Source organism: Cricetulus griseus (assembly GCF_003668045.3).
Source record: "Cricetulus griseus strain 17A/GY chromosome 1 unlocalized genomic scaffold, alternate assembly CriGri-PICRH-1.0 chr1_0, whole genome shotgun sequence".
Taxonomy (NCBI): domain Eukaryota; kingdom Metazoa; phylum Chordata; class Mammalia; order Rodentia; family Cricetidae; genus Cricetulus; species Cricetulus griseus.
In genome coordinates, this window is record NW_023276806.1 from 53,917,797 (window position 1) to 53,929,979 (window position 12,183).

A 12,183-nucleotide genomic window follows, 5' to 3' on the forward strand; every position below is an offset into this window, starting at 1 on the left:
CTATGGATAATTAAAAGGCTAAGGTGTTTAAAAAAATTTTTTTTAGCACTAACACACACAGATCCCAAATGTTTGAAATAATTCCAGTAGACTAATTTGTGAAGAGGCATAATACCATTTATTAACATTTCTATGATTCATAATAAATCAGACTCTTTGGAATCTTTTTAAAGATGAAGAAACTGAACTAATATTTAATGTTAAAGTACCAGATTTAAAAAAAAAAAAAAAGCTGGGTGGTGGTGGCAAAGGCCTTTAATCCCAGCACCTGGGAGACCAAGGCAGGAAGACCTCTGTGAGTTCAAGGCCAGCTTAGTCTACAAAGTGAGTTTCAGGAAAGCTAGGACTGTCATATAGAGAAACAGAAACCCTGTCTCAAAAAACCAAAATAGACAACTGACATGTTACAGTTAGTAGCCCACATACATATTCTTTGATTTGTCAGGCAGAGCATTACTTGGGTCACCAAGTTAATTCCTATTTGGAGGGTTATGATGAGGGAGGGGAAATGCAACAGTGGAAATTCATGTAGAATGGACTTTCTAAGAACCTCGTGATAAAGCATTAGCTATCAAGGTTCTTTTCTTTCTACAAATAAACTCTTCTCCCTTAACTTCACATTCTTTCTGGCTTACAGATAACGAGGCCTTCTTCTCTTTGAGACAAGTCATCATTTGAGTGAAATGTTTCAACTACTTATTTAACCCTGTTATCCTAATTATTCAGCATTCCATACTATATCTATTACACTTATTTGATACACACTTTATTTCAAATAAAGTTGTGCTTCCTGTGTGGTGGCTATTGAGGAAAAAATTACCAAATATTATAGAAGTAAAAATAGAGAAAGCCAAAACCTGGAGGACCCCTAGGTGCTAAGAACACCACTTCAGGAAGTGAAGCATTCTGAATGATTACTAACTGTAAATGACTAGTGGATTTAAAAAAAAATTATTACCATTCAATATTAAACATTCAGCATAGTCATTTGTTCAGGCTGACCTCATTTTTAAGGAGCACAGAAATAACATTAAGCATGGGAAGAAAGTGAGTCCCTTTTAAATTAAGCTTCCAAAAAAAAAAAAAAAATCTGTAAACAAATGCAATGAAACCCGTCATATATTAAAACCTTGTTTAAGTGTTCATCAGAAGGCATGGCAGACTTATTTCACTGTACTTACCCTCCTCCACAATCTCAATCATTCCTTGGTACTCAATCTGTGTTGGATCAACACCTCTAAGAGGACGAATGACTTTACCAGAATAGATGGTGGGATTAGCTTCCTCAGTAATGCCATTCACTACAAAACAAATGCACACATAATTTTCACTCAGTAATTTTAAACTCTATCTGATAGATGGAAAGTGAAAAATACAATCCCAATGTGTATACAAGGTGAATGCTTTTTGCTTAAGATTTTCAAGGATTTTAATTAATTTTTCTAATTATATATTATGGGTCTCTGCAATGACTATAGTATCCAGTATGTTAAGAGGGCATCAGATCTGGAGCTGGTTTATAGAGAACTGTATGTGAGCTACCTGAGGTAGGAGCTGGGAATTTAGGTCCTTTGAAAGAAAATACATTATTATGCATATAGGTTTCAACCAGTTAATCCTCTCTCCATCCCATTCCCCCACCTCTTCCATGCCTAGACACCCACATGCACACCCATACATCTTACTATGCAGCTTAGGCTGATTTAGAACTCAAGATCTTACCCAGTTGAGATTATAGGGAGTCTGAGGCCAGTTCTATTTCTTGAATAATTACTTAACCATAAATGCTTCTAAAATGCCATTAAAGATGCCTGAGTTTAAGCCAGGTAAGTGGTGGCGCATGCCTTTAGTCCCAGCACTCAGGAGGCAGAGGCAGGTGGATCTCTGTGAGTTCTAGACCAGCTTGGTCTACAAGAGCTAGTTCCAGGATAGACTCCAAAACCACAGAGAAACCCTGTCTCGAAAAACGGAGGAGGAAAAAAAAAAAAAAAAGCCTGAGTTTGGCATAACAGACACTCATATTTAAAGATGTTTTCTGAGCCTGACATGTTGCCACACATCTTTAATCCCAGCACTCACAAGGCAGAAGCAGCTGGATCTGGATCTCTGTGAGTTCCAGGATAGTCAGGGCTACACAGACAAACCCTGCCATGTAAAACGACCCAACCAACAAACAGATAAAAATTTGTTATTGTTACTTCTATTTTCTATCCCCCACCTAAATAAAGAAAAAAAAAAAAGCATAAAAAAAATCAGGACTTGTCTGGTTTCCTCACAACTATATCTCTATGGCATCAAACACATTGTGTACTTAGGTTTCTGTGGAATCAAAATGGATGGTCTTAGCTGTCCTATATCTAGGATTCAAGGTAAAGTATTATTTGAGGCATTTAGATAAAGAAAGCCAAAATGGTGTTGAGGCTATGTAAAAATAGAAAATGCCAAAGCTGTATCTGTCAAGTACTAGACCCTGGGCTCCACTCCCAACATGAATAAACACTCCCCCAAAACGGCTAAGATTGTCTTCATTTTTCACATTTAGACCTACGATTCACCAAAGTAGTCTACCAAGACAATGCATATTTTCCTAAAAGCATTAAGATGTATTTATAGAGAGAATGTAAAATACATTTCTGAGATTAAAAAAAAAAAAAGCAGGGTGCTTAAAAACAAAAAAGGCATTTAATACAATTCTAAAAATTATCAGAACCGCATTAGTTCCCCATCCCACTGCAAAATCAGATACAATCCAGGCATAGTGGCACACATACTAGGGAGCTACAGCCAGTGGTTCTCTGAGTTTGAGCCCAGCCTGATCAACACAGCCAGTTCTAGGCTAGCCACAGTTAGAGAGAGACCCTGTTCTAAATTCCTACAGTCCCCAAATTCGAAATACCATCTTTAATGTTACCCAAATCACCAAAAACTTGATAAAACAGATTGTCATGTCCAGAATTTTAGAAACCTAAGACAGGGGTTAAGAACATGGATGTCTTCTTGACAAACAGCCAAGGTATACTGCTGATCTGGCACCAGAGAGCAAATCTTATCTTATCCTCTTCTCCTACCCTATCTACTATCTTCCAATCAAAGCATAGGATGAATAAGGAATCACAATTCATTACCTGAATGAGTTTTGTTTACTTTCTCAGCACTGACTTTATTGCCTTTGCCTTTGGACAAGCTGTATTCAACCATATCTCCCAGTTCCAGGCTATCAACATCACCAGAGAACTCACTAAAGGGAAAGGAAAACAGTGACATCAACAGCATCAAGTAGCCTTTACTCTTTCTAACATTCATAACAACTCTGCTTACACTGAACACTGTTCTAAGGAATTGATTCATTAAATGCTTAAACAAACAAACAAAAGACCCCATTAAATGAGGTACCCTATATCTCTGGCTTCAAGGTAATGAAAAGAAACAAAGAAATTAATTCATTTGATGGAAGTAACTTATGTATTTAAGTGGCAGAATCTGAATCAAAACTAAAATATCTGGTTCTGATTCAAAGAACTCACACTTTACAGTATATGCTATAACTGTATATGAAATCACATCACTCTGGTACCAATATTTACAACAAAGCATATTCTTTTATTTAAGAAATATAAAAAGGCCGGTTAAGTGTATTATTTATTTTTTTGGCAGATGACTAACTTCTGTATACATCTTGCCATAATTACAAATAGGAAAATTGGGTCTCAAAAACTGTAATTTCCAAAAAGTTTCTGATTAAATTTTTGAAAACTAATGCAAAATATGAATAGTATGCTACCTAAAAGGCATTCCTTACCTATAATGGAAAAATATTTCCTTATCATGATTAGCTGTTTCAATAAATCCAAAATTATCTTTCAGAGTTGCCACATAACCCAAGAGCCTTTTGGAGTTAGAATTACGACCTAAAAGTCTCACACAAGTTGCAATCTGCTGTCCAGGCCTCTGTTTGTCACTAATACTAAATTCAACCTACAAAAAAAAAGTGATAATTAGCATCACCATCAGTTCCACATCAAGTTCTGTAACTCTAAAAAGGAAACCCAGAAAACCCCAACACCATGTTTTTTACTTCAGACCTCTTTCGTAATTACTTTAATAATTTCCAGAAAATACTAGACATCAAAACTTATTTTTCATAAAGGATTAAGTTTTGTCCCTCAACTTTTTATAGTATTAATCTCTCTAAAAGAAGGATGTCTAAAAAAGCAGGCAATATAAACCTTTGGCATAATTTTATGCTGGCTCCATTTCATAAGTGCTTTAAGCTTTCTTGTGGAAATATTTAACTGTATTGAATGGTTGTGCACCTTGCCTATTTATTGAGTGCTAGAGTTACAGGTGTATTCACCTCACCTGTCTCTAAAATTAGCTCATGCTACCAGGCAGTGGTGATGCACCCCTTTAATCCCAGCACTCGGTTGGCAAAAGTAGGTGGGTCTCTGTAAGTTCAAGGCTAGCCTGGTCTATAGAGTGAGCTCCAGGAAGCCAAAGATGTTACACAGAGAAACCCTGTAGTGGAAGGGAGGAAGAAAAAAAAAAAAAAAAAAAAAAAGCTCATGCTAAAAAACCTAGTATTCATCACTATGTTTTAGAAGCTCACAAGACCCTGTTTTAATTACGTATTTAACCTTTCAAGTGCAAAAATACTTCATCCAAGCTCAACAAAATTTAAAGTATCCATCAGGCTTTATGATCAAGATGACAATCACGAACTTGAATTTTCTTGCCTTATCTCCTATTTGAGGAGAAGTAGATCCTTCCACATCCTTGGCTTGAAAAGCAATAGTCAGTTTCACCCCACAGTCATCATAAGCAATAATGCCATCTTCCGCCTCCTAAAATAAATAAATAAATAAATAAAATACAAATAAATATCCTCAAGAACACTGACAAATTATTATAATTATTTTTATTTGGCTTTTTTCCCCCAAGACAGGATTTCCCTGTGTAGCTCTGGAGACTGTCCTGGAATTAGCTCTTGTAGATCAGGCTGGTCTCGAACTCAAAAGAGATCAGCCTGCCTCTGCCTCTGGAGTGCTGGGATCAGAGGTGTGCGCCACCACTGCCCGGCCACTAACAAGTTATAAAAAGGTAAGAAAGAATTAGCTACAGAGCTCGGAAATCCAGGAATTTATTCCAGGACTCTCTAAATAATACAAGGTAAAACACATGAAATAAAAGGTATGCCTGACTTCACTCAGAACTGCCTCCTCAATCTATGATCACTGAGCCTTTTCAGTTTTTATCAAAAATTAAATCAAGTATTTCATTTCCAGCCATGAGAAAATTTGTTTGCAGCATGAAGCTTAGCCTTTTCATAAAGACTCTTTAATATTTATTCCTAAGCAGCAGCTGAAGCATCCTCTTTACTGTCCCACAGTTCTTCACTGTTTGTGAGAAAAATTAACTTGGTTTAAGAACTAGGACAAATCAAAGCACTTAATAGGTGATGATATACCAGTTTTTCCACACTAACAATAATTTTCACACACAGTTTATATACAATCTGTACACAAATTGCTTTTTGTGGTTTAACCCCATTTCTATGGGAACAATGTCCACACCTCATTGCCATTACATAATTAAACCAGTTTTTAGTTTACTTTGTGTTCTTCTGCAATTCATATTCTTTATGATTGTTTATACATTAATTTATTAAACATGAGCAATTTGTATTAACGAGTCTATCTCCACTGTTACCAGGAAGTCTTATGGTAAATAAACAGCAGTACCAAACCAGTACAATGGCCCCTTGACAGTTATTTTAAAATGATTGTGTTCTAGTAACTCTCTCATGTACCTTATAATCGACTATCCCATTTAGTGTTATATTAATAGCATTGTTCCTCATGTACATGCCTCATGCTACTCCTCAACTATCTATAAGTATGAAACAAAGTCCAAGTACATCAGTGAATTTTGCAATTAACAATGTTCTTCTCCCTCAACCAAAACCAAAATCCAAAGAAATCCTCCCTGTCCCCTTTCCCTCATCTATACCTTCTACCTGTCAGAAATGCCCTTTTCTATCTCCACATATTAAATGCCAACACCTTAACAGAACCTTTCCAGATCTTTCCAGTTATTTACTTCGACAGAGTACTCTCACAAACTTTCTTGTGTGTATGAGACAGGCAGAGGTTGCTGGGAATTTAATTTGGCCCTCGTGGCAAACATTATACTGCTTGCTTATTAACAGCTCAACACTTGTGGGACTACAGAAAACTTTACACCCAGTAAGAATCATTCTGCACTTATTTGTGAGAGCAAAATTTAGACTTCTGCATAGTCAACGGACTTGCTAATAAACAGAAATAGAAATACAAGAATGTGATATATCCAATTTGTAAAACTTATATAGAGTTAAGGGCTTTTGATGAATGGTTCTTAAATGATGTTTTGCGTCTCCACAGTTCATTTGGCAAGCCATTTTGGGAAGAAGCAAGGACACTGGCTGAAACATCCCACTTGCAAAATGTCAAAGATGCTGAAGCTAAGAAATGCCAATATTACAGAATCTTTAAACCCACGAATATCGGGGCTGGAGAGATGGCTCAGAGGTTAAGAGCACTGACTGCTCTTCCAGAGGTCCTGAGTTCAATTCCCAGCAACCACATGGTGGCTCACAACCATCCGTTATGAGATCTGGTGCTCTCTTCTGGTGTGCAGATATATATGGAAGCAGAATATTGTATACATAATAAATAAAATCTTAAAAAAAACAACAACAAAAAACCAAGCATGTCTGAATGTTCTACATAGCTGAGAATGACTCTGAACTCCTGATCTTCAAAGCCTCCACCTTACAAATGTTAGAATCACAGGCCAGTATCATCACGGCTGGTGCATAGAGAATTTAAAAAAGGAGATAATGTGCCAGGCAGTGGTGGAGCACACCTTTAATCCCAGCACTTGGGAGGCAGAGGCAGAGGCAGGTGGATTTCAGTAATTTCAGGACCAATCTGATCTACAAAGCAAGTAACAGGACAGCCAAGACTGTTACACAGAGAAACTGTCTCAAATCACCCCTCCCCAAAAGGAGACTATTTTATTATGTGGACTGTGTTGAATCTGCTTGTAATCAAAGATAAAAGAATACAAATGAATTGAATCATATAACACTTGCCTTGTCTTTGCCTTTATTTGGGCTTGTGGTTTTAGGATTTGAAAAGGTGGCTTCTTTTTCTACAGTGCCCAGAAAACGATGATCTGAATGGGAATGGAATGAAACCGTGCCCTTGGGAAGTTTTTTAATCCTAATAGCATGATTTCTTTGGGCAGAGAGCATATCCTACAAATAAAACAAAAATTAACTTTAAAATTACAAAGAAGACAGCAGAAAACCACCCCTCAACACTTTTCCCAACAACTACTCACAGGAACCACAGTAAACTCTACTTCATCTGCAATGTGGAGCTGGTTCCCATCTAGAATTTCACTGAAGTGGAAGAACATACGAGCATCACGATCCACGCACTTGATGAAACCAAAACCATCTCTCATGGCAGCAATAACACCCTGAAACCCAAATAACATTTTCACTGGTTGTGCAGTTTGTCAAAACCAGAAGTTCAGAGTCACCATCAGGTTGAACTTATTCCTTCAAAACCCAATATGATTATATCAGTTTAGTATTTTTTAAATTTATATACAAACTAATTTCAACACAGTAAATACTATGTGTGTGTGTGGTTTTGTTTTGTTTTGTTTTTTTAAATAAATCCAATGTCAAATTTCGACTGCCCATCCACATACTGGAGCCTGACTAACCTTTAAAAAGGTAATCTTTTAACCCCAGTAATTTTGGGAATTTCCAGGTACCTCTCCTTGGCAAATGTACATTATAAAAGTCTTATGAATATAACCATACACCATATTTCATGAAAAGCCAAATGACAATGTAACACAAGAATTTCAAATATTTAAAGATATACCTCAAGACAAAAGCAACACTTATTAATTCAAAATCTTGTACGAGTTGAGGCTCGGAAAGAACTTAAGATGCAAAAATCAAAATGTAGTATTTTGTTTCTTCATGTTTTCTTTCATCCTATATGAAAATGCAGGCTTTGTGGATCATTGTATCCACAGATCTTGGAACATGCAAGGCACTAGTGCTTACTAGAATAACATTTTTTAATCTATCTGTCAATGAATTGCACACTGATTATTTACTGCAGAGATAGATAACTACTAGAGTTTTGAATATGACCTAAATATTTTGACATTTAATCCTTGTCAAACTCTCTGATCGTAACCAGAATTCATATTCACATTCTGTGTGTCCCCTTCCCCCCTTTCTTTTTTTCCCTGCCCCCAAAACAGTTTTTCCTCTATATAGCTCTGGAACCTGACCTGGAACTCACTGGGGTAGCCAAGAGGCAGGTAGATCTATTTGAGTTCAAGGTCAGCATGCTACACAGAGTTCCGTGTAGAGAAATCCTGTCTCAACAAACAAGGAACTTACAAAAATTATGTTTTTACTGACAACACTGAGACATGCTACCGATGGTTATGATGCCAAAAAACACTAAATACAAACTGCATCTTGAGAACAGTCAGTCCACAGAATGTTTTAAAGATATACTTGGGTAACAAGTTAGGCACACACCATTCCTAGATGTATGCTCATTAAAAATACGCGAAGCATTTTTGTAAGGGAAGTGAGATGTATTTAGCATTGTTTAACCTAATGTTTACTAAACATCAGAGAAAATCTTAAGAAAAACACTTTGTCTTACTCACATTATATTAGTGATTATCCAGACTTCCAATCTAAACTTAATTTATATGTATTTCCAAGATAACTAAGAGTGAGAAAGATGTTAAGCTCAGACTAATTCAAATATGTATGGTTCTTAGCCACTTAATAAGGTAAAGATAGTCATTAGCTCACCCTAGTTTCTCTAACAACTTGGAGGAGCTGGCTCTCTCCTCTTATTTATGTGCATACAGAGGCTTGAACTCAGACTATCACACTTGGAAGCAAGCACCCTTATTCACTAAATCATTAGCCTAAGAAGTTCCCAGTTAATAGCACAAATCAAAATCTACCACCGAACCCTAAATGTTAGATAAAAATCCAATCATATTAAACACTTACCATTTCTCTGGCTTCATTAGTGAACTGAAATGTATTTGATAGAACTTCTATGTTGGTTGCTCGTTCTAATTTGTCACGCCGGTCTGTTGAAATATTAAACCTAACATGGTCACCTTCCAGCAGGGTCACTTTGGATTTTGTGTCTTTGTCTCCAAAGGGAAGTTCTTTAGGAATCACAAAGTCAACTTTGATTCGTCCTGGCAATGGATCATTCTGATGAGAAGGAAAAACGATTTTAGCTGGAGATTTCTCATCCTTTTTAGCTCTAAGTCAAACAAGAAGAACACATAGTAAATAGCTTATTTATAATATAGTACCCTGAAAGGGAAAAAAAGTGCTGACAATATAAAGCCCAATATGAAAGCTTCATGATCTAAGGTCCCATGACAACTATAAAATTAAACACTGCAGTCAAGATTGCACTGTGATACCAAAAAATGTTAAGGAAAAACATTTTTAGCCTTTTATTTCCCACATTTACCCAGCAATAACACCTCTCACTCTACCTCCCCATAAATTAACAGATGGTTAAGAGGGGTGATTGGAGAAGAAGATGCAAATGCAATCCAATACAGTAAAGATCTTTCTCAATGTAGGCAACATATTTTTTTGTCTTAAATCACTCAGTAAAAACACACCCATCAACATGACATTCATTAGTTTGTCTTTTCTTTCTGTAGCACTGGGGACCCTGCACATGTTTAAGACAACCCTCTGCCATTGAGCCATACCCTTAGTATCTATTTAGTTTTTTTTTTTATATATCCACTACACACAATTTATGAATCAGACTATAATTTTAGTGTATCCCCTCCCCCATAATATTGTACTGCTGACTAGTCAAAAGAAGAGCCTTCTTATAAAGACAACTCACCTGGTTTTTACTGGGTACTTTTGGAATAACTTTGGTTACAGTTCCTTCAAAATGTTCAATGCTAATATCTTCAAAAATGACTGTTCCTTGAGGCAATAGTCTGACATCTGTTGCAACTTCTTTACCCTAAATCAAGAGGTTGGAATGGGCAGGGGGTCACATAATTTTAAGTGCTCCCTAATGATATAATCCACTATTAATATTAAAAGGCCAATGACAAAGTTAGTGAATGAACCATCTTACATTTCTGTCCTTGATTGTGAATTCCACATCATCTCCAGGCTGTAAGGTTTCTAGGTCACCTTTAAATTCACTATAGTGAAAGAATATTTCTTTTACAACATCACCTCGTTCAATAAAGCCAAACGCCTCCTAAAGCAAAAAGCCCCCCCACAAACACAAGAACATTACCAATCAATATAGAAATGTATGAGTACAATGAAAAAAAAATCAGTAAGCTTTATCTTAAAATTATACTTTAGTCCAAACAACACAACTTAGTAAAATCTACCTTTACCAAGACTTCCAGAACTAGCAATCAAGGGATTTATGAAACTCAATTTAAGTTAATAAGGAAATAGTCTTAAAGCAGAAGATAGAAAAACAAAGAAGTTTGGGTTTCTAGTACAAAGCTTAAAAGCAGTTCAAAAACAAAACAATAGCAAACGTAACTTTCAAGTTTATTAGCAATTACCTTCATGGCACAAACTACTCCTTGACAGCGAGCTTGTTTCTTTTTCAAAAGCATAATGTTACGAGCACTTACAGCACCAGTGCTGGAGAAGAAAAGAGAGAAATCAAGGGTGTTAAATTATTTGAGTTGGTTACAAACTATTGAGTCAAAAACAAAACAAAAACCAACTATTTTCCTAGGTCTCAAAAATTCTGTCATTAAAAATAAAAGGTTTGATATCTGACCCATATATATATATAAATATAAAATTCTCATCTTTTCTGACATTAAATTCATGGGATTTCTCTTCATGAATTTGTGACTACTTTTTAAAATTAAAAAACAAATCAAGGTTTTAATTGGGTATATGTTGTGCTACTCTCACTTGGAAATTTTTTGTTTTTTTGAAACTGGGTTTCTCTGTAGCTTTGGAACCTATCCTGAAACTACCTCTGCCTCCCAAGTGCTGGGATTAAAGGTGTGTGCCATCTCCGCCAGCACTGTCACCACCAGCACCAGTCCCCCCCCCCAGCTCTACTTGGCAATTCTAACAGAAGAACTGAAATAAAAATGGAACTTGAATACCATATCAAAGGTGGAAAAACTCTAGTTTTACAGTCAGGTAAACCTTACTTATAAGTATTGGCGGTAAGAATTTTAAAAAGGCCATTATCAGTAAGTGCTAAATTTAGTAGTAGCCATTTCTTTTAATTTTTTTTTCTCCCTTGAGACAGGGTTTCTCCATGTAGCTTGGCTGACCTGGAACTGACTCTATAAACCAGGCTTGCCTTGAAGAGATTATCCTGCCTCTGCCTCCTGAGTGCTGGGATTAGAGGCTTGAAGCACCATCTTATCTCTGCCCTCCAAGAGACAGGAGAGTTTGCCATAGTTTTGAGAATAATATTCACTCTATTAGAACTGAAATCACTTAAAACACGTTGCTACACTACTCAATATTTGAACAAAACAATAGTAACATAAACTCAAGTTTATGTCAATGTTCTAAGAGCAGCTGTCTAAAGTCAGACAAATTACTTCAATGCTCTTTTAAGGACTAAGCACTAAGTGCAGGTGCTGGAGAAACTGCTCAGTAAAGAGTGCTTGCTGCTTCTTTCAGAGGACATGGGATAAATACTTAGTACCCATGTGAGACATGGGTGTAGCTCACAACCTGTAAACTCCATCCAGGGGATATGATGGCTTCCTACGACACTGTATGCATGTAGTACAAGTGGCATGTGCACACATACAGTATCTAAATATCTGACATGGTGGCTCACACCTTTAATCCCAGCGCTCAAGAAGAAGCAGGAGGATCTCTGAGTTTGGGGCCAGCCTAGTCTACATAGTGAGTTCCAGGACAGACAGGCTACATAAAGACCCAACCTCAAGAAATTAAACAAGGAAGTATTAGGTAAAAAACTATTTAGTACAAGTCTTTGGCATAGATAAGAAATTATTATAAATGAAATAAAGCTTTTGCCGGGCACGGGTGGCGCCACCTTTAATCCCAGCACTTGGGAGGCA

At 36.5% G+C, this 12,183-nt stretch overlaps 1 protein-coding gene across 3 annotated transcripts in view; it reads right to left on the reverse strand.

Annotated features, from left to right (window-relative positions):
* Csde1 (cold shock domain containing E1) overlaps window positions 1-12,183 on the reverse strand; it is a 36,397-nt gene that overhangs the window by 3,756 nt on the left and 20,458 nt on the right. For all 3 annotated transcript variants that reach the window (XM_035451198.1, XM_027393823.2, XM_035451197.1), the window contains 10 exons: window positions 10,678-10,759; window positions 10,227-10,355; window positions 9,984-10,109; window positions 9,110-9,322; window positions 7,384-7,524; window positions 7,133-7,297; window positions 4,734-4,841; window positions 3,800-3,975; window positions 3,126-3,238; window positions 1,182-1,301 (listed from right to left, as the gene is read on the reverse strand). In XM_035451198.1, coding sequence (XP_035307089.1) covers window positions 1,182-1,301; window positions 3,126-3,238; window positions 3,800-3,975; window positions 4,734-4,841; window positions 7,133-7,297; window positions 7,384-7,524; window positions 9,110-9,322; window positions 9,984-10,109; window positions 10,227-10,355; window positions 10,678-10,759 — 1,373 coding nt within the window. The remainder of the gene's footprint in view (window positions 1-1,181; window positions 1,302-3,125; window positions 3,239-3,799; window positions 3,976-4,733; window positions 4,842-7,132; window positions 7,298-7,383; window positions 7,525-9,109; window positions 9,323-9,983; window positions 10,110-10,226; window positions 10,356-10,677; window positions 10,760-12,183) is intronic.